Source organism: Littorina saxatilis, linkage group LG4 (genome assembly GCF_037325665.1).
Source record: "Littorina saxatilis isolate snail1 linkage group LG4, US_GU_Lsax_2.0, whole genome shotgun sequence".
Classification (NCBI taxonomy): Eukaryota; Metazoa; Mollusca; class Gastropoda; order Littorinimorpha; family Littorinidae; genus Littorina; species Littorina saxatilis.
Window position 1 is genome coordinate 1,384,436 of NC_090248.1, and position 21,252 is coordinate 1,405,687.

At 45.9% G+C, this 21,252-nt stretch overlaps 1 protein-coding gene across 1 annotated transcript in view; it reads right to left on the bottom strand.

Annotated features, from left to right (window-relative positions):
* The window catches only part of LOC138963718 (probable G-protein coupled receptor 101), a 20,488-nt gene extending 4,404 nt beyond the window's left edge, over positions 1 to 16,084 (bottom strand). Inside the window, exons 1-2 of the mRNA XM_070335565.1 lie at positions 15,648 to 16,084; positions 10,542 to 10,839 (exon numbers count right to left, since the gene is read on the bottom strand). Of these exons, the coding sequence (XP_070191666.1) occupies positions 10,542 to 10,839; positions 15,648 to 16,084 (735 nt within the window). The remainder of the gene's footprint in view (positions 1 to 10,541; positions 10,840 to 15,647) is intronic.
* Positions 16,085 to 21,252: the final 5,168 nt, after the last annotated feature.

The window sequence follows — 21,252 nt, forward strand, 5'->3', positions numbered from 1 at the left end:
TAAGTGTAGACCGCTGCTTTATGTATGCTGTGTCTGTGTGTGTGATGGATGTGTGCTAAGTGTAGACCGCTGCTTTATGTATGCTGTGTCTGTGTGTGTGATGGATGTGTGCTAAGTGTAGACCGCTGCTTTATGTATGCTGTGTCTGTGTGTGTATTGTGTGTGTGATGGATGTGTGCTAAGTGTAACCGCTGCTTTATGTATGCTGTGTCTGTGTGTGTGATTGATGTGTGCTAAGTGTAGACCGCTGCTTTATGTATGCTGTGTCTGTGTGTGTGATGGATGTGTGCCAAGTGTAGACCGCTGCTTTATGTATGCTGTGTCTGTGTGTGTATTGTGTGTGTGATTGATGTGTGCTAAGTGTAGACCGCTGCTTTATGTATGCTGTGTCTGTGTGATGGATGTGTGCTAAGTGTAGACCGCTGCTTTATGTATGCTGTGTCTGTGTGATGGATGTGTGCTAAGTGTAGACCGCTGCTTTATGTATGCTGTGTGTGTGATTGATGTGTGCTAAGTGTAGACCGCTGCTTTATGTATGCTGTGTGTGTGATTGATGTGTGCTAAGTGTAGACCGCTGCTTTATGTATGCTGTGTGTGTGATTGATGTGTGCTAAGTGTAGACCGCTGCTTTATGTATGCTGTGTGTGTGATTGATGTGTGCTAAGTGTAGACCGCTGCTTTATGTATGCTGTGTCTGTGTGTATTGTGTGTGTGATGGATGTGTGCTAAGTGTAGACCACTGCTTTATGTATGCTGTGTCTGTGTGTATTGTGTGTGTATTGTGTGTGTGATGGATGTGTGCTAAGTGTAGACCGCTGCTTTATGTATGCTGTGTCTGTGTGTGTGATGGATGTGTGCTAAGTGTAGACCGCTGCTTTATGTATGCTGTGTCTGTGTGTGTATTGTGTGTGTGATGGATGTGTGCTAAGTGTAGACCGCTGCTTTATGTATGCTGTGTCTGTGTGTGTGATGGATGTGTGCTAAGTGTAGACCACTGCTTTATGTATGCTGTGTCTGTGTGTGTGATGGATGTGTGCTAAGTGTAGACCGCTGCTTTATGTATGCTGTGTCTGTGTGTGTGATGGATGTGTGCTAAGTGTAGACCACTGCTTTATGTATGCTGTGTCTGTGTGTGTGATGGATGTGTGCTAAGTGTAGACCGCTGCTTTATGTATGCTGTGTCTGTGTGTGTGATGGATGTGTGCTAAGTGTAGACCGCTGCTTTATGTATGCTGTGTCTGTGTGTGTGATGGATGTGTGCTAAGTGTAGACCACTGCTTTATGTATGCTGTGTCTGTGTGTGTGATGGATGTGTGCTAAGTGTAGACCGCTGCTTTATGTATGCTGTGTCTGTGTGTGTGATGGATGTGTGCTAAGTGTAGACCGCTGCTTTATGTATGCTGTGTCTGTGTGCATTGTGTGTGTGATGGATGTGTGCTAAGTGTAGACCGCTGCTTTATGTATGCTGTGTCTGTGTGTGTGATGGATGTGTGCTAAGTGTAGACCGCTGCTTTATGTATGCTGTGTCTGTGTGCATTGTGTGTGTGATGGATGTGTGCTAAGTGTAGACCGCTGCTTTATGTATGCTGTGTCTGTGTGTGTATTGTGTGTGTGATGGATGTGTGCTAAGTGTAGACCACTGCTTTATGTATGCTGTGTCTGTGTGTGTATTGTGTGTGTGATGGATGTGTGCTAAGTGTAGACCGCTGCTTTATGTATGCTGTGTCTGTGTGTGTATTGTGTGTGTGATGGATGTGTGCTAAGTGTAGACCACTGCTTTATGTATGCTGTGTCTGTGTGTGTATTGTGTGTGTGATGGATGTGTGCTAAGTGTAGACCACTGCTTTATGTATGCTGTGTCTGTGTGTGTATTGTGTGTGTGATGGATGTGTGCTAAGTGTAGACCGCTGCTTTATGTATGCTGTGTCTGTGTGTGTATTGTGTGTGTGATGGATGTGTGCTAAGTGTAGACCACTGCTTTATGTATGCTGTGTCTGTGTGTGTATTGTGTGTGTGATGGATGTGTGCTAAGTGTAGACCGCTGCTTTATGTATGCTGTGTGTGTGTGTGTATTGTGTGTGTGATGGATGTGTGCTAAGTGTAGACCGCTGCTTTATGTATGCTGTGTGTGTGTGTGTGTGTGTGTGATGGATGTGTGCTAAGTGTAGACCGCTGCTTTATGTATGCTGTGTCTGTGTGTGTATTGTGTGTGTGATGGATGTGTGCTAAGTGTAGACCGCTGCTTTATGTATGCTGTGTCTGTGTGTGTGATTGATGTGTGCTAAGTGTAGACCGCTGCTTTATGTATGCTGTGTCTGTGTGTGTGATGGATGTGTGCTAAGTGTAGACCGCTGCTTTATGTATGCTGTGTCTGTGTGTGTGATGGATGTGTGCTAAGTGTAGACCGCTGCTTTATGTATGCTGTGTCTGTGTGTGTGATGGATGTGTGCTAAGTGTAGACCGCTGCTTTATGTATGCTGTGTCTGTGTGTGTGATGGATGTGTGCTAAGTGTAGACCGCTGCTTTATGTATGCTGTGTCTGTGTGTGTGATGGATGTGTGCTAAGTGTAGACCGCTGCTTTATGTATGCTGTGTCTGTGTGTGTGATGGATGTGTGCTAAGTGTAGACCGCTGCTTTATGTATGCTGTGTCTGTGTGTGTGATGGATGTGTGCTAAGTGTAGACCGCTGCTTTATGTATGCTGTGTCTGTGTGTGTGATTGATGTGTGCTAAGTGTAGACCGCTGCTTTATGTATGCTGTGTCTGTGTGTGTGATGGATGTGTGCTAAGTGTAGACCGCTGCTTTATGTATGCTGTGTCTGTGTGTGTGATGGATGTGTGCTAAGTGTAGACCGCTGCTTTATGTATGCTGTGTCTGTGTGTGTGATGGATGTGTGCTAAGTGTAGACCGCTGCTTTATGTATGCTGTGTCTGTGTGTGTGATGGATGTGTGCTAAGTGTAGACCGCTGCTTTATGTATGCTGTGTCTGTGTGTGTGATGGATGTGTGCTAAGTGTAGACCGCTGCTTTATGTATGCTGTGTCTGTGTGTGTGATGGATGTGTGCTAAGTGTAGACCGCTGCTTTTATGTATGCTGTGTCTGTGTGTGTGATGGATGTGTGCTAAGTGTAGACCGCTGCTTTATGTATGCTGTGTCTGTGTGTGTGATGGATGTGTGCTAAGTGTAGACCGCTGCTTTATGTATGCTGTGTCTGTGTGTGTGATGGATGTGTGCTAAGTGTAGACCGCTGCTTTATGTATGCTGTGTCTGTGTGTGTGATGGATGTGTGCTAAGTGTAGACCGCTGCTTTATGTATGCTGTGTCTGTGTGTGTGATGGATGTGTGCTAAGTGTAGACCGCTGCTTTATGTATGCTGTGTCTGTGTGTGTGATGGATGTGTGCTAAGTGTAGACCGCTGCTTTATGTATGCTGTGTCTGTGTGTGTGATGGATGTGTGCTAAGTGTAGACCGCTGCTTTATGTATGCTGTGTCTGTGTGTGTGATGGATGTGTGCTAAGTGTAGACCGCTGCTTTATGTATGCTGTGTCTGTGTGTGTGATGGATGTGTGCTAAGTGTAGACCGCTGCTTTATGTATGCTGTGTCTGTGTGTGTGATGGATGTGTGCTAAGTGTAGACCGCTGCTTTATGTATGCTGTGTCTGTGTGTGTGATTGATGTGTGCTAAGTGTAGACCGCTGCTTTATGTATGCTGTGTGTGTGATGGATGTGTGCTAAGTGTAGACCGCTGCTTTATGTATGCTGTGTCTGTGTGTGTGATGGATGTGTGCTAAGTGTAGACCGCTGCTTTATGTATGCTGTGTCTGTGTGTGTGATGGATGTGTGCTAAGTGTAGACCGCTGCTTTATGTATGCTGTGTCTGTGTGTGTGATGGATGTGTGCTAAGTGTAGACCGCTGCTTTATGTATGCTGTGTCTGTGTGTGTGATGGATGTGTGCTAAGTGTAGACCGCTGCTTTATGTATGCTGTGTGTGTGATGGATGTGTGCTAAGTGTAGACCGCTGCTTTATGTATGCTGTGTCTGTGTGTGTGATGGATGTGTGCTAAGTGTAGACCGCTGCTTTATGTATGCTGTGTCTGTGTGTGTGATGGATGTGTGCTAAGTGTAGACCGCTGCTTTATGTATGCTGTGTCTGTGTGTGTGATGGATGTGTGCTAAGTGTAGACCGCTGCTTTATGTATGCTGTGTCTGTGTGTGTGATGGATGTGTGCTAAGTGTAGACCGCTGCTTTATGTATGCTGTGTCTGTGTGTGTGATGGATGTGTGCTAAGTGTAGACCGCTGCTTTATGTATGCTGTGTCTGTGTGTGTGATGGATGTGTGCTAAGTGTAGACCGCTGCTTTATGTATGCTGTGTCTGTGTGTGTGATGGATGTGTGCTAAGTGTAGACCGCTGCTTTATGTATGCTGTGTCTGTGTGTGTGATGGATGTGTGCTAAGTGTAGACCGCTGCTTTATGTATGCTGTGTCTGTGTGTGTGATGGATGTGTGCTAAGTGTAGACCGCTGCTTTATGTATGCTGTGTCTGTGTGTGTGATGGATGTGTGCTAAGTGTAGACCGCTGCTTTATGTATGCTGTGTCTGTGTGTGTGATGGATGTGTGCTAAGTGTAGACCGCTGCTTTATGTATGCTGTGTCTGTGTGTGTGATGGATGTGTGCTAAGTGTAGACCGCTGCTTTATGTATGCTGTGTCTGTGTGTGTGATGGATGTGTGCTAAGTGTAGACCGCTGCTTTATGTATGCTGTGTCTGTGTGTGTGATGGATGTGTGCTAAGTGTAGACCGCTGCTTTATGTATGCTGTGTCTGTGTGTGTGATGGATGTGTGCTAAGTGTAGACCGCTGCTTTATGTATGCTGTGTCTGTGTGTGTGATGGATGTGTGCTAAGTGTAGACCGCTGCTTTATGTATGCTGTGTCTGTGTGTGTGATGGATGTGTGCTAAGTGTAGACCGCTGCTTTATGTATGCTGTGTCTGTGTGTGTGATGGATGTGTGCTAAGTGTAGACCGCTGCTTTATGTATGCTGTGTCTGTGTGTGTGATGGATGTGTGCTAAGTGTAGACCGCTGCTTTATGTATGCTGTGTCTGTGTGTGTGATGGATGTGTGCTAAGTGTAGACCGCTGCTTTATGTATGCTGTGTCTGTGTGTGTGATGGATGTGTGCTAAGTGTAGACCGCTGCTTTATGTATGCTGTGTCTGTGTGTGTGATGGATGTGTGCTAAGTGTAGACCGCTGCTTTATGTATGCTGTGTCTGTGTGTGTGATGGATGTGTGCTAAGTGTAGACCGCTGCTTTATGTATGCTGTGTCTGTGTGTGTGATGGATGTGTGCTAAGTGTAGACCGCTGCTTTATGTATGCTGTGTCTGTGTGTGTGATGGATGTGTGCTAAGTGTAGACCGCTGCTTTATGTATGCTGTGTCTGTGTGTGTGATGGATGTGTGCTAAGTGTAGACCGCTGCTTTATGTATGCTGTGTCTGTGTGTGTGATGGATGTGTGCTAAGTGTAGACCGCTGCTTTATGTATGCTGTGTCTGTGTGTGTGATGGATGTGTGCTAAGTGTAGACCGCTGCTTTATGTATGCTGTGTCTGTGTGTGTGATGGATGTGTGCTAAGTGTAGACCGCTGCTTTATGTATGCTGTGTCTGTGTGTGTGATGGATGTGTGCTAAGTGTAGACCGCTGCTTTATGTATGCTGTGTCTGTGTGTGTGATGGATGTGTGCTAAGTGTAGACCGCTGCTTTATGTATGCTGTGTCTGTGTGTGTGATGGATGTGTGCTAAGTGTAGACCGCTGCTTTATGTATGCTGTGTCTGTGTGTGTGATGGATGTGTGCTAAGTGTAGACCGCTGCTTTATGTATGCTGTGTCTGTGTGTGTGATGGATGTGTGCTAAGTGTAGACCGCTGCTTTATGTATGCTGTGTCTGTGTGTGTGATGGATGTGTGCTAAGTGTAGACCGCTGCTTTATGTATGCTGTGTCTGTGTGTGTGATGGATGTGTGCTAAGTGTAGACCGCTGCTTTATGTATGCTGTGTCTGTGTGTGTGATGGATGTGTGCTAAGTGTAGACCGCTGCTTTATGTATGCTGTGTCTGTGTGTGTGATGGATGTGTGCTAAGTGTAGACCGCTGCTTTATGTATGCTGTGTCTGTGTGTGTGATGGATGTGTGCTAAGTGTAGACCGCTGCTTTATGTATGCTGTGTCTGTGTGTGTGATGGATGTGTGCTAAGTGTAGACCGCTGCTTTATGTATGCTGTGTCTGTGTGTGTGATGGATGTGTGCTAAGTGTAGACCGCTGCTTTATGTATGCTGTGTCTGTGTGTGTGATGGATGTGTGCTAAGTGTAGACCGCTGCTTTATGTATGCTGTGTCTGTGTGTGTGATGGATGTGTGCTAAGTGTAGACCGCTGCTTTATGTATGCTGTGTCTGTGTGTGTGATGGATGTGTGCTAAGTGTAGACCGCTGCTTTATGTATGCTGTGTCTGTGTGTGTGATGGATGTGTGCTAAGTGTAGACCGCTGCTTTATGTATGCTGTGTCTGTGTGTGTGATTGATGTGTGCTAAGTGTAGACCGCTGCTTTATGTATGCTGTGTGTGTGATGGATGTGTGCTAAGTGTAGACCGCTGCTTTATGTATGCTGTGTCTGTGTGTGTGATGGATGTGTGCTAAGTGTAGACCGCTGCTTTATGTATGCTGTGTCTGTGTGTGTGATGGATGTGTGCTAAGTGTAGACCGCTGCTTTATGTATGCTGTGTCTGTGTGTGTGATGGATGTGTGCTAAGTGTAGACCGCTGCTTTATGTATGCTGTGTCTGTGTGTGTGATGGATGTGTGCTAAGTGTAGACCGCTGCTTTATGTATGCTGTGTCTGTGTGTGTGATGGATGTGTGCTAAGTGTAGACCACTGCTTTATGTATGCTGTGTCTGTGTGTGTGATGGATGTGTGCTAAGTGTAGACCGCTGCTTTATGTATGCTGTGTCTGTGTGTGTGATGGATGTGTGCTAAGTGTAGACCACTGCTTTATGTATGCTGTGTCTGTGTGTGTGATGGATGTGTGCTAAGTGTAGACCGCTGCTTTATGTATGCTGTGTCTGTGTGTGTGATGGATGTGTGCTAAGTGTAGACCGCTGCTTTATGTATGCTGTGTCTGTGTGTGTGATGGATGTGTGCTAAGTGTAGACCACTGCTTTATGTATGCTGTGTCTGTGTGTGTGATGGATGTGTGCTAAGTGTAGACCGCTGCTTTATGTATGCTGTGTCTGTGTGTGTGATGGATGTGTGCTAAGTGTAGACCGCTGCTTTATGTATGCTGTGTCTGTGTGTGTGATGGATGTGTGCTAAGTGTAGACCGCTGCTTTATGTATGCTGTGTCTGTGTGTGTGATGGATGTGTGCTAAGTGTAGACCACTGCTTTATGTATGCTGTGTCTGTGTGTGTGATGGATGTGTGCTAAGTGTAGACCACTGCTTTATGTATGCTGTGTCTGTGTGTGTGATGGATGTGTGCTAAGTGTAGACCGCTGCTTTATGTATGCTGTGTCTGTGTGTGTGATGGATGTGTGCTAAGTGTAGACCACTGCTTTATGTATGCTGTGTCTGTGTGTGTGATGGATGTGTGCTAAGTGTAGACCGCTGCTTTATGTATGCTGTGTCTGTGTGTGTGATTGATGTGTGCTAAGTGTAGACCGCTGCTTTATGTATGCTGTGTCTGTGTGTGTGATGGATGTGTGCTAAGTGTAGACCGCTGCTTTATGTATGCTGTGTCTGTGTGTGTGATGGATGTGTGCTAAGTGTAGACCGCTGCTTTATGTATGCTGTGTCTGTGTGTGTGATGGATGTGTGCTAAGTGTAGACCGCTGCTTTATGTATGCTGTGTCTGTGTGCATTGTGTGTGTGATGGATGTGTGCTAAGTGTAGACCGCTGCTTTATGTATGCTGTGTCTGTGTGCAATCTCAATATGTGTTGATTTTGCTCTGAGTTTCTTTACTTTAAAAGCCCTTAGAAACAAAACATTGTTGTTGTTGTTGATGTTGTTATTGTTGTTATTGAGTGTCTGTGTGCGCACGCGCGCGCGCGCGTGTGTGTGTGTGTGTGTGTGTGTATGTGCGTGTGTGTGCCTGTGTGTGTGTGTTAGTGTGTTACTGTGTGTGTGTGTGTGTGTGTGTGTGTGTGTGTGTGTATGTGCGTGTGTGTGCCTGTGTGTGTGTGTGTTAGTGTGTTAATGTGTGTGTGTTAGTGTGTGTGTGTGTGTGTGTGTGTGTGTGTGTGTGTGTGTGTGTGTGTGTGTGTGTGTTTAATGTGTGCTTAGTGTAGACTACAGCTTGTACGAGTATGTATGCTGTGTGTGTGTGTGTTTGATGTGTGCTTAGTGTAGACTACAGCTTGTACGAGTATGTATGCTGTGTGTGTGTGTGTTTGATGTGTGCTTAGTGTAGACTACAGCTTGTACGAGTATGTATGCTGTGTGTGTGTGTGTTTGATGTGTGCTTAGTGTAGACTACAGCTTGTACGAGTATGTATGCTGTGTGTGTGTGTGTTTGATGTGTGCTTAGTGTAGACTACAGCTTGTACGAGTATGTATGCTGTGTGTGTGTGTGTTTGATGTGTGCTTAGTGTAGACTACAGCTTGTACAGTATGTATGCTGTGTGTGTGTGTTTGATGTGTGCTTAGTGTAGACTACAGCTTGTACGAGTATGTATGCTGTGTGTGTGTGTGTTTGATGTGTGCTTAGTGTAGACTACAGCTTGTACAGTATGTATGCTGTGTGTGTGTGTTTGATGTGTGCTTAGTGTAGACTACAGCTTGTACGAGTATGTATGCTGTGTGTGTGTGTGTTTGATGTGTGCTTAGTGTAGACTACAGCTTGTACAGTATGTATGCTGTGTGTGTGTGTTTGATGTGTGCTTAGTGTAGACTACAGCTTGTACAGTATGTATGCTGTGTGTGTGTGTTTGATGTGTGCTTAGTGTAGACTACTGCTTGTACGAGTATGTATGCTGTGTGTGTGTGTTTGATGTGTGCTTAGTGTAGACTACAGCTTGTACGAGTATGTATGCTGTGTGTGTGTGTTTGATGTGTGCTTAGTGTAGACTACAGCTTGTACGAGTATGTATGCTGTGTGTGTGTGTTTGATGTGTGCTTAGTGTAGACTACAGCTTGTACAGTATGTATGCTGTGTGTGTGTGTTTGATGTGTGCTTAGTGTAGACTACAGCTTGTACGAGTATGTATGCTGTGTGTGTGTGTTTGATGTGTGCTTAGTGTAGACTACAGCTTGTACGAGTATGTATGCTGTGTGTGTGTGTTTGATGTGTGCTTAGTGTAGACTACAGCTTGTACGAGTATGTATGCTGTGTGTGTGTGTGTGTGTTTGATGTGTGCTTAGTGTAGACTACAGCTTGTACGAGTATGTATGCTGTGTGTGTGTGTTTGATGTGTGCTTAGTGTAGACTACAGCTTGTACGAGTATGTATGCTGTGTGTGTGTGTTTGATGTGTGCTTAGTGTAGACTAGAGCTTGTACGAGTATGTATGCTGTGTGTGTGTGTGTTTGATGTGTGCTTAGTGTAGACTACAGCTTGTACGAGTATGTATGCTGTGTGTGTGTGTGTTTGATGTGTGCTTAGTGTAGACTACAGCTTGTACAGTATGTATGCTGTGTGTGTGTGTGTTTGATGTGTGCTTAGTGTAGACTACAGCTTGTACAGTATGTATGCTGTGTGTGTGTGTTTGATGTGTGCTTAGTGTAGACTACAGCTTGTACGAGTATGTATGCTGTGTGTGTGTGTGTTTGATGTGTGCTTAGTGTAGACTACAGCTTGTACAGTATGTATGCTGTGTGTGTGTGTGTTTGATGTGTGCTTAGTGTAGACTACAGCTTGTACGAGTATGTATGCTGTGTGTGTGTGTGTTTGATGTGTGCTTAGTGTAGACTACAGCTTGTACAGTATGTATGCTGTGTGTGTGTGTGTTTGATGTGTGCTTAGTGTAGACTACAGCTTGTACAGTATGTATGCTGTGTGTGTGTGTGTTTGATGTGTGCTTAGTGTAGACTACAGCTTGTACAGTATGTATGCTGTGTGTGTGTGTGTTTGATGTGTGCTTAGTGTAGACTACAGCTTGTACAGTATGTATGCTGTGTGTGTGTGTGTTTGATGTGTGCTTAGTGTAGACTACAGCTTGTACGAGTATGTATGCTGTGTGTGTGCAATCTCAATGTGTGTGTTGACTTTGCTTCTAGTCACAGTCAAACCCCAAAGCCCAACGAAACCTTAAACCCTTGACCTCTGACCTGCCTGGCCACCCTGAAAACCCCCACGTACTTGGCCACGTCACAGTGTGTGTGTGTCAGTGTGTGTGTGTCAGTGTGTGTGTGTCAGTGTGTGTGTGTGTGTGTGTGTGTGTGTCACTGTGTGTGTGTGTGTGTGTCAGTGTGTGTGTGTGTGTGTGTCAGAGTGTGTGTGTGTGTGTGTGTGTGTGTGTGTGTGTGTGTGTGTGTGTGACACTCTTGACCACCCACCTGTGTGGCTGCCTGCCTGGCCACCCTGAAGACCCCCAAGTACATGGCCACGAGGATCACACCCGGCACCACGAAGCACAGCGTGGCCACCAGGCCCACATACACCCGGTGCGCGCCCCCCTCCCGCCAGCCGAAGCTGCAGTGGTACCGGTGGTGGCGGTAGTCATAGGAACCCACCCCGACGAGAGGCAGAGCGGCGAGCAGTGCGGCCCACACCCAGACGGTCAGCACGGCGGTCAGTGTCTTGGTCAGCGTCATGTGGGCCGCGTGGTGCATGGGCAGGCGTATGGAGTAGTACCTGTTGTCACATATTGTATTGTATTGTATTGTATTGTAGCAACACTCAAGTCAAATGAACACAGATGTATAACAACAACAACAACAGCAACAACAACAACAACAACAACAACAACAGCAACAATAGTTATTTTTACCTATTTGCATTAGTTTCTCTATCTCCTTTTTCATGTGTCTTTCTGTCTGTCTGTCTTTCATTCTTTCTTTCGTTCCGACTGTCTTTCTTCCTTTCGTTTTTTCTTTTCTTTCTTGCTCGTTCTCTCTTACTTTCTTTATCCCCCCCCCCCCCCCTCTCTTCTTTTTCTCTTGCAATCAAGAGATGGAAGCACCGCCAGGGAGAACGAACCCAGTGTGTGAGGTCACCGCCAGGGAAAACGAACCCAGTGTGTGAGGTCACCGCCAGGGAGAACGAACCCAGTGTGTGAGGTCACCGCCAGGGAGAACGAACCCAGTGTGTGAGGTCACCGCCAGGGAGAACGAACCCAGTGTGTGAGGTCACCGGAGCATGGCGACAGTGGGGACCTTTCAGACACACTCTGTTGCCTGCAACCAGTTCCTCCCACCGCCTCCCATCTCGGGTCGGCTCATCTACATCTTGCCAGGCTTTTACATGGGATAAGACCATCCCTCCACTTGGTCACATGGGATAAGACCATCCCTCCACTTGGTCACATGGGATAAGACCACCCCTCCACTTGGTCACATGGGATAAGACCATCCCTCCACTTGGTCACATGGGATAAGACCACCCCTCCACTTGGTCACATGGGATAAGACCATCCCTCCACTTGGTCACATGGGATAAGACCATCCCTCCACTTGGTCACATGGGATAAGACCACCCCTCCACTTGGTCACATGGGATAAGACCACCCCTCCACTTGGTCACATGGGATAAGACCATCCCTCCACTTGGTCACATGGGATAAGACCATCCCTCCACTTGGTCACATGGGATAAGACCACCCCTCCACTTGGTCACATGGGATAAGACCATCCCTCCACTTGGTCACATGGGATAAGACCATCCCTCCACTTGGTCACATGGGATAAGACCACCCCTCCACTTGGTCACATGGGATAAGACCACCCCTCCACTTGGTCACATGGGATAAGACCACCCCTCCACTTGGTCACATGGGATAAGACCATCCCTCCACTTGGTCACATGGGATAAGACCATCCCTCCACTTGGTCACATGGGATAAGACCACCCCTCCACTTGGTCACATGGGATAAGACCATCCCTCCACTTGGTCACATGGGATAAGACCATCCCTCCACTTGGTCACATGGGATAAGACCACCCCTCCACTTGGTCACATGGGATAAGACCACCCCTCCACTTGGTCACATGGGATAAGACCACCCCTCCACTTGGTCACATGGGATAAGACCATCCCTCCACTTGGTCACATGGGATAAGACCATCCCTCCACTTGGTCACATGGGATAAGACCACCCCTCCACTTGGTCACATGGGATAAGACCATCCCTCCACTTGGTCACATGGGATAAGACCATCCCTCCACTTGGTCACATGGGATAAGACCACCCCTCCACTTGGTCACATGGGATAAGACCATCCCTCCACTTGGTCACATGGGATAAGACCATCCCTCCACTTGGTCACATGGGATAAGACCACCCCTCCACTTGGTCACATGGGATAAGACCACCCCTCCACTTGGTCACATGGGATAAGACCACCCCTCCACTTGGTCACATGGGATAAGACCATCCCTCCACTTGGTCACATGGGATAAGACCATCCCTCCACTTGGTCACATGGGATAAGACCACCCCTCCACTTGGTCACATGGGATAAGACCACCCCTCCACTTGGTCACATGGGATAAGACCACCCCTCCACTTGGTCACATGGGATAAGACCACCCCTCCACTTGGTCACATGGGATAAGACCACCCCTCCACTTGGTCACATGGGATAAGACCATCCCTCCACTTGGTCACATGGGATAAGACCATCCCTCCACTTGGTCACATGGGATAAGACCATCCCTCCACTTGGTCACATGGGATAAGACCATCCCTCCACTTGGTCACATGGGATAAGACCATCCCTCCACTTGGTCACATGGGATAAGACCATCCCTCCACTTGGTCACATGGGATAAGACCATCCCTCCACTTGGTCACATGGGATAAGACCATCCCTCCACTTGGTCACATGGGATAAGACCACCCCTCCACTTGGTCACATGGGATAAGACCATCCCTCCACTTGGTCACATGGGATAAGACCATCCCTCCACTTGGTCACATGGGATAAGACCACCCCTCCACTTGGTCACATGGGATAAGACCACCCCTCCACTTGGTCACATGGGATAAGACCACCCCTCCACTTGGTCACATGGGATAAGACCATCCCTCCACTTGGTCACATGGGATAAGACCATCCCTCCACTTGGTCACATGGGATAAGACCACCCCTCCACTTGGTCACATGGGATAAGACCACCCCTCCACTTGGTCACATGGGATAAGACCACCCCTCCACTTGGTCACATGGGATAAGACCATCCCTCCACTTGGTCACATGGGATAAGACCACCCCTCCACTTGGTCACATGGGATAAGACCACCCCTCCACTTGGTCACATGGGATAAGACCACCCCTCCACTTGGTCACATGGGATAAGACCATCCCTCCACTTGGTCACATGGGATAAGACCATCCCTCCACTTGGTCACATGGGATAAGACCATCCCTCCACTTGGTCACATGGGATAAGACCATCCCTCCACTTGGTCACATGGGATAAGACCATCCCTCCACTTGGTCACATGGGATAAGACCATCCCTCCACTTGGTCACATGGGATAAGACCATCCCTCCACTTGGTCACATGGGATAAGACCATCCCTCCACTTGGTCACATTCCAAACCTCAACATCCTGACTGTTTGCTGTGATGAGTTGAACTTTTTTGATGAATTAATTTCCTAAAAAGGCAGCAGTGTAGCTAGCTAGAGCAAAACAAAAGTCGTTCAATGTAGGACAAACAACCTCCAAGGCGTACACAGTTAAGGCAAGTAACTATGCGACCTCAGTAATAATTTTAGGAACCACACCAGAGGCAGGTTAATGATTTATCCCGACAGAAAAATAAATGGTTTCCGTAACATTGCTCCTGACCCGGGACAGCCTGACGTCTGTCCCAGAAGCAGCAAACGAGATTAATTCTGTTCTTTTTACATGTAGTCAAGTTTTGACTAAATGTTTTAACGTAGAGGGGGGGAATCGAGACGAGGATCGTGGTGTATGTGTGTATTTTGCTATTTCATATGTTACGTGGATTTCCATTGGTCAATTGGGCAAAACTGAGCTCAGTGCAAAAGGGATATCGACGACATGTCCGTCGATATCAGTTTTGATATCGACGACCTCTTTATTGCTTCCCCACTTCAAAAACAAAAACACCTAAATTTAAAAACAAACAAATATGTATGAAAATGTAATTATCCCAGAATTTAGTTAAGCAAGTGACTAAAGACTTTTTGAAAGAAAATTTTGAAATACTGAAAAGTACAAGAAAAGAGTGAACAAAAAGAAATAATAATCAGAGGGAGGGATATGGAACAGCCAAAACTGAGACAAATACTTTTGTAATTTCTTTACAGTAAATACAAAATGTCCAAAGAATTAGCATATATCTAACATTGACTGACTGTGTGATGATATCTTCTGCTATTGGTCTGTTTCGACAGTGATATCAAAGTCTCGACCTCCGGTCTCGATTTTGATATCACTGTCTCAACAGACCATAGCAGAAGATATCATCACACAGTCCGTCAATATTGGGTACTGTGTGTGTGTGTGTGTGTGTGTGTGTGTGTGTGTGTGTGTGTGTGTGTGTGTGTGTGTGTGTGTGTGTGTAGAGTGATTCAGAGAAAACTACTGGACCGATCTTCATGAAACTTGACATGAGAGATCCTGAGTATAGTATCTCCAGACTTTTTTTTTCATTGTTTTGATAAATTGATTTGATGACGTCATATCCGGCTTTTCGTGAAAGTTGAGGCGGCACTGTCACGCTCTCATTTTTAAACCAAATTGGTTGACATTTTGGTCAAATAATCTTCGACGAAATCCGGACTTTGGTATTGCATTTCAGCTTGGAGGCTTAAAAATTAATTAATGTGTTTGCTCATTAAAGTTGTCATTAAAATCGATGTTTCGCAAACAGACTTAAAATTGATTGCATCGTATTCTTCATCATATTCTAAATCTAAAAATATATACATATGTCATGTTTACTCTTAAAATGTGATCACATTAACGAAAATAGATTAATTAGTCTTACGATAAAAATGTAAGAAATCGATCCAAAAATGATTTTATCTTTATATTCTTTATCATTTCCTGATTCCAAAAACATATATATATATGATAGGTTGTATTCAAAACAAGCTCCGAAAGTTAACAAGAATATAGAAAAGCGCGCTTTCCTGCTTAGCACAATACGCTACCGCGCTATTCTGGCGTGTTAATTTCACTGCGTTTTGCACGTGGAAGGTGAGCGATTTCCTTCTCGCGGGGATTAACGAAGCTGTACTGTCTTCGTGAAAAACTACAGTGCGTTCAGTTTCATTCCGTGAGTTCGACAGCTTGACTAAATGTAGTAATTTCGCCTTACGCGACTTGTTTTTTATATACTCACAAAACAACATACATTCGTTTGACAATCGTGTCGGTAACTATAACCGCTCCTGGACGTTGAAAAAAAAACCCAGGACAAATACAACACAGTCTACATAAAAACTAGGGAAAAAACATTCTTACCGCTCCACGGATATGACGCACAGTGTTGTCATGGAGACGAACATGAAGAGAGAGGTGGAGAAGCCCGCCACACTGCACACCACCTGACCGAACGGCCACTCGCCCACAGCGAAGGTCAAGGCCGCTGCAGGTACGACCAAGGTCGCAGCCAGAAGGTCACAGAGGCAGAGGCTGACGACGAAGAAGTTGGACAGGCTGTGACGCAGCGCGGAGGACCTGACGATCACCGCCATGTTGCACACGTTGCCTAGCAACGCGGTCACGATGACTGTGGCCATGACAACCAAGGCGGCGTAGTGGCCGGCGCCGTGATGACGCGGCGTGGCGCTGCTGTTGCTGACCCTGGTGGCGGGGTGAGAGGTCAAGTTGCTGACCACTCCTTCCCCCCCTCCCTCTACCGCCCAGGGTGACACGCTGGAGTTATCGGCCGTTGTCATGGTGAGGGCGAGACGAATTGTTGAGAAGGTTTAGCTAGGGGGTGGAGTGTGGAACTGTCTGCTGCAGGGTTTACCTGGGCGGGCTTGTGTGTTTTGTGTATGTAGAAAACTCGTGCTGTTTGGGTTGACTGGCGAGGTTTAGCTGCAGGAAGCAAGCCTTCAGTATTGTGGTGTTTTTTTTAACTGCAATCGATTGTTACACAGCCAACAACAACATAGAGAAAAAACGCGGGTTTTGCTTCATTTGTTTTACCTGCTCTGCAGCAGCAGTTTGTTGAACGTCGCGCTCATGACGTGTAGATGTCGTCAAAACGTTAACGACTACTCATGTGACACGTAATAGCAGTCTGGTTTGCTGACGTAAGAGGATAGCATTTAGCACCATGCTGACGTCACGTTTAATCACACAATCCCCAGCCGATGGAAACGTCTGCCTCATCCGGCTGGTGATCTCGGCTTAAGCATCGTAAGGATGTATGACGGCTTACTAGTGCCAAAACCTGGGGTTACCCATTATCACGTGATAATTACTAATTAACGCTGTCAGTTACTGTTTTCACTCGTTAGTTGCTCATTTTCACGGGATAATTAGTAATTATCACGGGAAAATGACTAATTTTTAGTTTTGGCACTAGCAATCCGTCAGGAAGTGAGCCAAAACTAAAAATTAGTAATGAACAGGTGAAAGTTAGCAATTTTCCCGGGAAAATTAGTAATTAACACGTGAAAATGGTAATTATCATGGGAAAATACTAATTTTCCCTTGATAATTACAATTATGAGGTTTTGGCACTAGTAAGCCATATGACGGCTTACTTGTGCCAAAACCTTAAGTTACCCATTATCACGTGATAATTACTAATTTTTAGTTTTGGCACTAGCAATCCGTCAGGAAGTGAGCCTTAACTAAAAATTAGTAATTAACAGGTGAAAGTTAGTAATTATTCCGGGAAAATTAGTAATTTTCCCGGGAAAATTAGTAATAAACACGTGAAAATGGTAATTATCCTTGATAATTACAATTATGAGGTTTTGGCACTAGTAAGCCGTCATAAGGATGGGTTCTTATTATCTCTTATGTCCACATGAGTGCAGGTGTACCCATGGGTGCAGGTGTACCATTCTTTCCCGAATCAATCAGCGCTCGCCATGACGAGGACTATAGGTTAAAAAGGGATGTTTTATAATCAGATTACTTCCCCTGAAACAGTTTGTGCTATGAAAGGCTTTGTGCATCGTATTTTTATACACGAAATTATATTCATAAATAGTTACGCTTGTATCTTGGCCGAACTGAGCAGAGTTAGCAGTGAAATATTATTCTTCACTGTAATAACATTCATCTTTTTTTTTTATTAGAATATGTGAAATCTAGCTGACCTGGCGTGGCATGCACGAGAAAGTAAAATCGAGTGGGAGCCAGACCCAGGGTCGGATTAGTTGACATTGAGGTTTGTTTGTGATTCTAACAAATCCAAGAAGACAGGTTGGTAACCTTCTCGCGTCGTGCACACCGGCCCAGGGCTCTAGATGTTACGACCAAGGCGTGCTAGATGCCAGGGACACATATCACGATGTCTAAACAGTATATGTACTCCAGCTTTAGTATTTGGAATCGCTAATATAAATATCTGCTTGACTACAAATTATATGTTTAATTTTGCACCTAATGTCACATTATTGCATTTAAATCAAGTTTGATTCAAACCAAGTATTGCACACTTTCCAATGTGAAATGGATTGAGTGTTGGACACACGCTCACCTATACCTGTCATACCTGGGTTCCCATCATCACTGTGCACGTGGATGTGCATCGCACAGCAATCCAGGTGTGACGTCAACTAACCCTCCACCATTGCGTCACGATCCCGCTTTCACTCCCTCGGCTGACGTGTTCCCATGGCGACCGCACGATCTCTCGAATCGTCTGAGCCTGGAAGATATCACGCCGGGGAGTCACTTTCTCTCGAACTAATTTCCGTCCAAGTACACGGTGTGCGGGCGATCGTGATGACGGTCCGTGCGGACGTTCACTTGTGATGACGTAGACAGCAGGCCAGAGAGTCTTTGTATGCTAGGCCGTGGCCGACACAAATAATTAGTTTATCCCAGTGCTGTCAGGCTGAGACGCTCAGCTTTGCGTGAATCGGCAGTCATCTGCAAAATATAGATTTTCTTTTTCATTTATGTCAAATTGCTTTCCTCTTCGGAAAGAGTGATTTTCTTGGAGCGTGTTGAAATGAACAGCCGTGTGGCGATAAGTCACGTCAAAGAGAGAGAGTGAGGGGGAGAGAGGGGGGGGGGGAGAGGGAGAGAGAAGAGAGAGAGAGAGAGAGAGAGAGAGAGAGAGAGAGAGGGAGAGAGAGAAAGAGAGAGAGTGAGAGAGAGAGAATTGAATTGAATTTAATTGAATTGAACTTTATGTAACAAGGATTAAGATTTAAGGCTACGCCTTTTCTTACAATCTGTCCTTGGGACGCACAGACACACAATGATAAAATTTAAACATTAAAAAGTTAAAAAGTTAACATAGGAGATGGAAACACGTGTACAAGTGATGATAACGGGTTTTCCCCGTTTAGGACCAAAACGGCGTCACGCGTTGCTCAGCAACCGACTAAGTATGCGTCGTGACCTCGGAGTTTGGCATCAGCGGAGCTAAGAAACACGTAGGCTGTACGTGTCGTGACCCCATGCGTAACTTGACCTCTTTCATTTACGGAATCAACAGGAACTGGGCCACTGATGTAATGTGTAGTTTCCATTCCTGGCCACTGATGTAATGTGTAGTTTCCATTCCTAGCCACTGATGTAATGTGCAGTTTCCATTCCTAGCCACTGATGTAATGTGCAGTTTCCATTCCCGGCCACTGATGTAATGTGGAGTTTCCATTCCTAGCCACTGATGTAATGTGCAGTTTCCATTCCTGGCCACTGATGTAATGTGCAGTTTCCATTCCCGGCCACTGATGTAATGTGGAGTTTCCATTCCTAGCCACTGATGTAATGTGCAGTTTCCATTCCTGGCCACTGATGTAATGTGCAGTTTCCATTCCCGGCCACTGATGTAATGTGGAGTTTCCATTCCCGGCCACTGATGTAATGTAGAGTTTCCATTCCTAGCCACTGATGTAATGTGCAGTTTCCATTCCTGGCCACTGATGTAATGTGCAGTTTCCATTCCCGGCCACTGATGTAATGTGCAGTTTCCATTCCTGGTCACTGATGTAATGTGCAGTTTCCATTCCTGGCCACTGATGTAATGTGCAGTTTCCATTCCCGGCCACTGATGTAATGTGCAGTTTCCATTCCTGGTCACTGATGTAATGTGCAGTTTCCATTCCTGGTCACTGATGTAATGTGCAGTTTCCATTCCCGGCCACTGATGTAATGTGCAGTTTCCATTCCTAGCCACTGGTGTAATGTGCAGTTTCCATTCCTGGCCACTGATGTAATGTGCAGTTTCCATTCCTGGTCACTGATGTAATGTGCAGTTTCCATTCCCGGCCACTGATGTAATGTGCAGTTTCCATTCCTGGCCACTGATGTAATGTGCAGTTTCCATTCCTAGCCACTGATGTAATGTGCAGTTTCCATTCCTGGCCACTGATGTAATGTGCAGTTTCCATTCCCGGCCACTGATGTAATGTGCAGTTTGCATTCCTAGCCACTGATGTAATGTGCAGTTTGCATTCCTAGCCACTGATGTAATGTGCAGTTTGCATTCCTAGCCACTGATGTAATGTGCAGTTTCCATTCCTGGCCACTGATGTAATGTGCAGTTTCCATTCCCGGCCACTGATGTAATGTGCAGTTTCCATTCCTAGCCACTGATGTAATGTGCAGTTTCCATTCCTAGCCACTGATGTAATGTGCAGTTTCCATTCCTAGCCACTGATGTAATGTGCAGTTTCCATTCCTAGCCACTGATGTAATGTGCAGTTTCCATTCCTGGCCACTGATGTAATGTGCAGTTTCCATTCCCGGCCACTGATGTAATGTGCAGTTTCCATTCCTGGCCACTGATGTAATGTGTAGTTTCCATTCCTAGCCACTGGTGTAATGTGCAGTTTCCATTCCTAGCCACTGATGTAATGTGCAGTTTCCATTCCTGGCCACTGATGTAATGTGCAGTTTCCATTCCCGGCCACTGATGTAATGTGCAGTTTCCATTCCTAGCCACTGATGTAATGTGCAGTTTCCATTCCTGGCCACTGATGTAATGTGCAGTTTCCATTCCTGGCCACTGATGTAATGTGCAGTTTCCATTCCTGGCCACTGGTGTAATGTGCAGTTTCCATTCCTGGCCACTGATGTAATGTGCAGTTTCCATTCCTGGCCACTGATGTAATGTGCAGTTTCCATTCCTGGCCACTGGTGTAATGTGCAGTTTCCATTCCTGGCCACTGATGTAATGTGCAGTTTCCATTCCTGGCCACTGATGTAATGTGCAGTTTCCATTCCTGGCCACTGATGTAATGTGCAGTTTCCATTCCTAGCCACTGATGTAATGTGCAGTTTCCATTCCTGGCCACTGATGTAATGTGCAGTTTCCATTCCTGGCCACTGATGTAATGTGCAGTTTCCATTCCTGGCCACTGATGTAATGTGCAGTTTCCATTCCCGGCCACTGATGTAATGTGCAGTTTCCATTCCTAGCCACTGATGTAATGTGCAGTTTCCATTCCCGGCCACTGATGTAATGTGCAGTTTCCATTCCTAGCCACTGATGTAATGTGCAGTTTCCATTCCCGGCCACTGATGTAATGTGCAGTTTCCATTCCCGGCCACTGATGTAATGTGCAGTTTCCATTCCTAGCCACTGATGTAATGTGCAGTTTCCATTCCCGGCCACTGATGTAATGTGCAGTTTCCATTCCTAGCCACTGATGTAATGTGCAGTTTCCATTCCTGGCCACTGATGTAATGTGCAGTTTCCATTCCTAGCCACTGATGTAATGTGCAGTTTCCATTCCTAGCCACTGATGTAATGTGCAGTTTCCATTCCTGGCCACTGATGTAATGTGCAGTTTCCATTCCTGGCCACTGATGTAATGTGCAGTTTCCATTCCTGGCCACTGATGTAATGTGCAGTTTCCATTCCTAGCCACTGATGTAATGTGCAGTTTCCATTCCTGGCCACTGATGTAATGTGCAGTTTCCATTC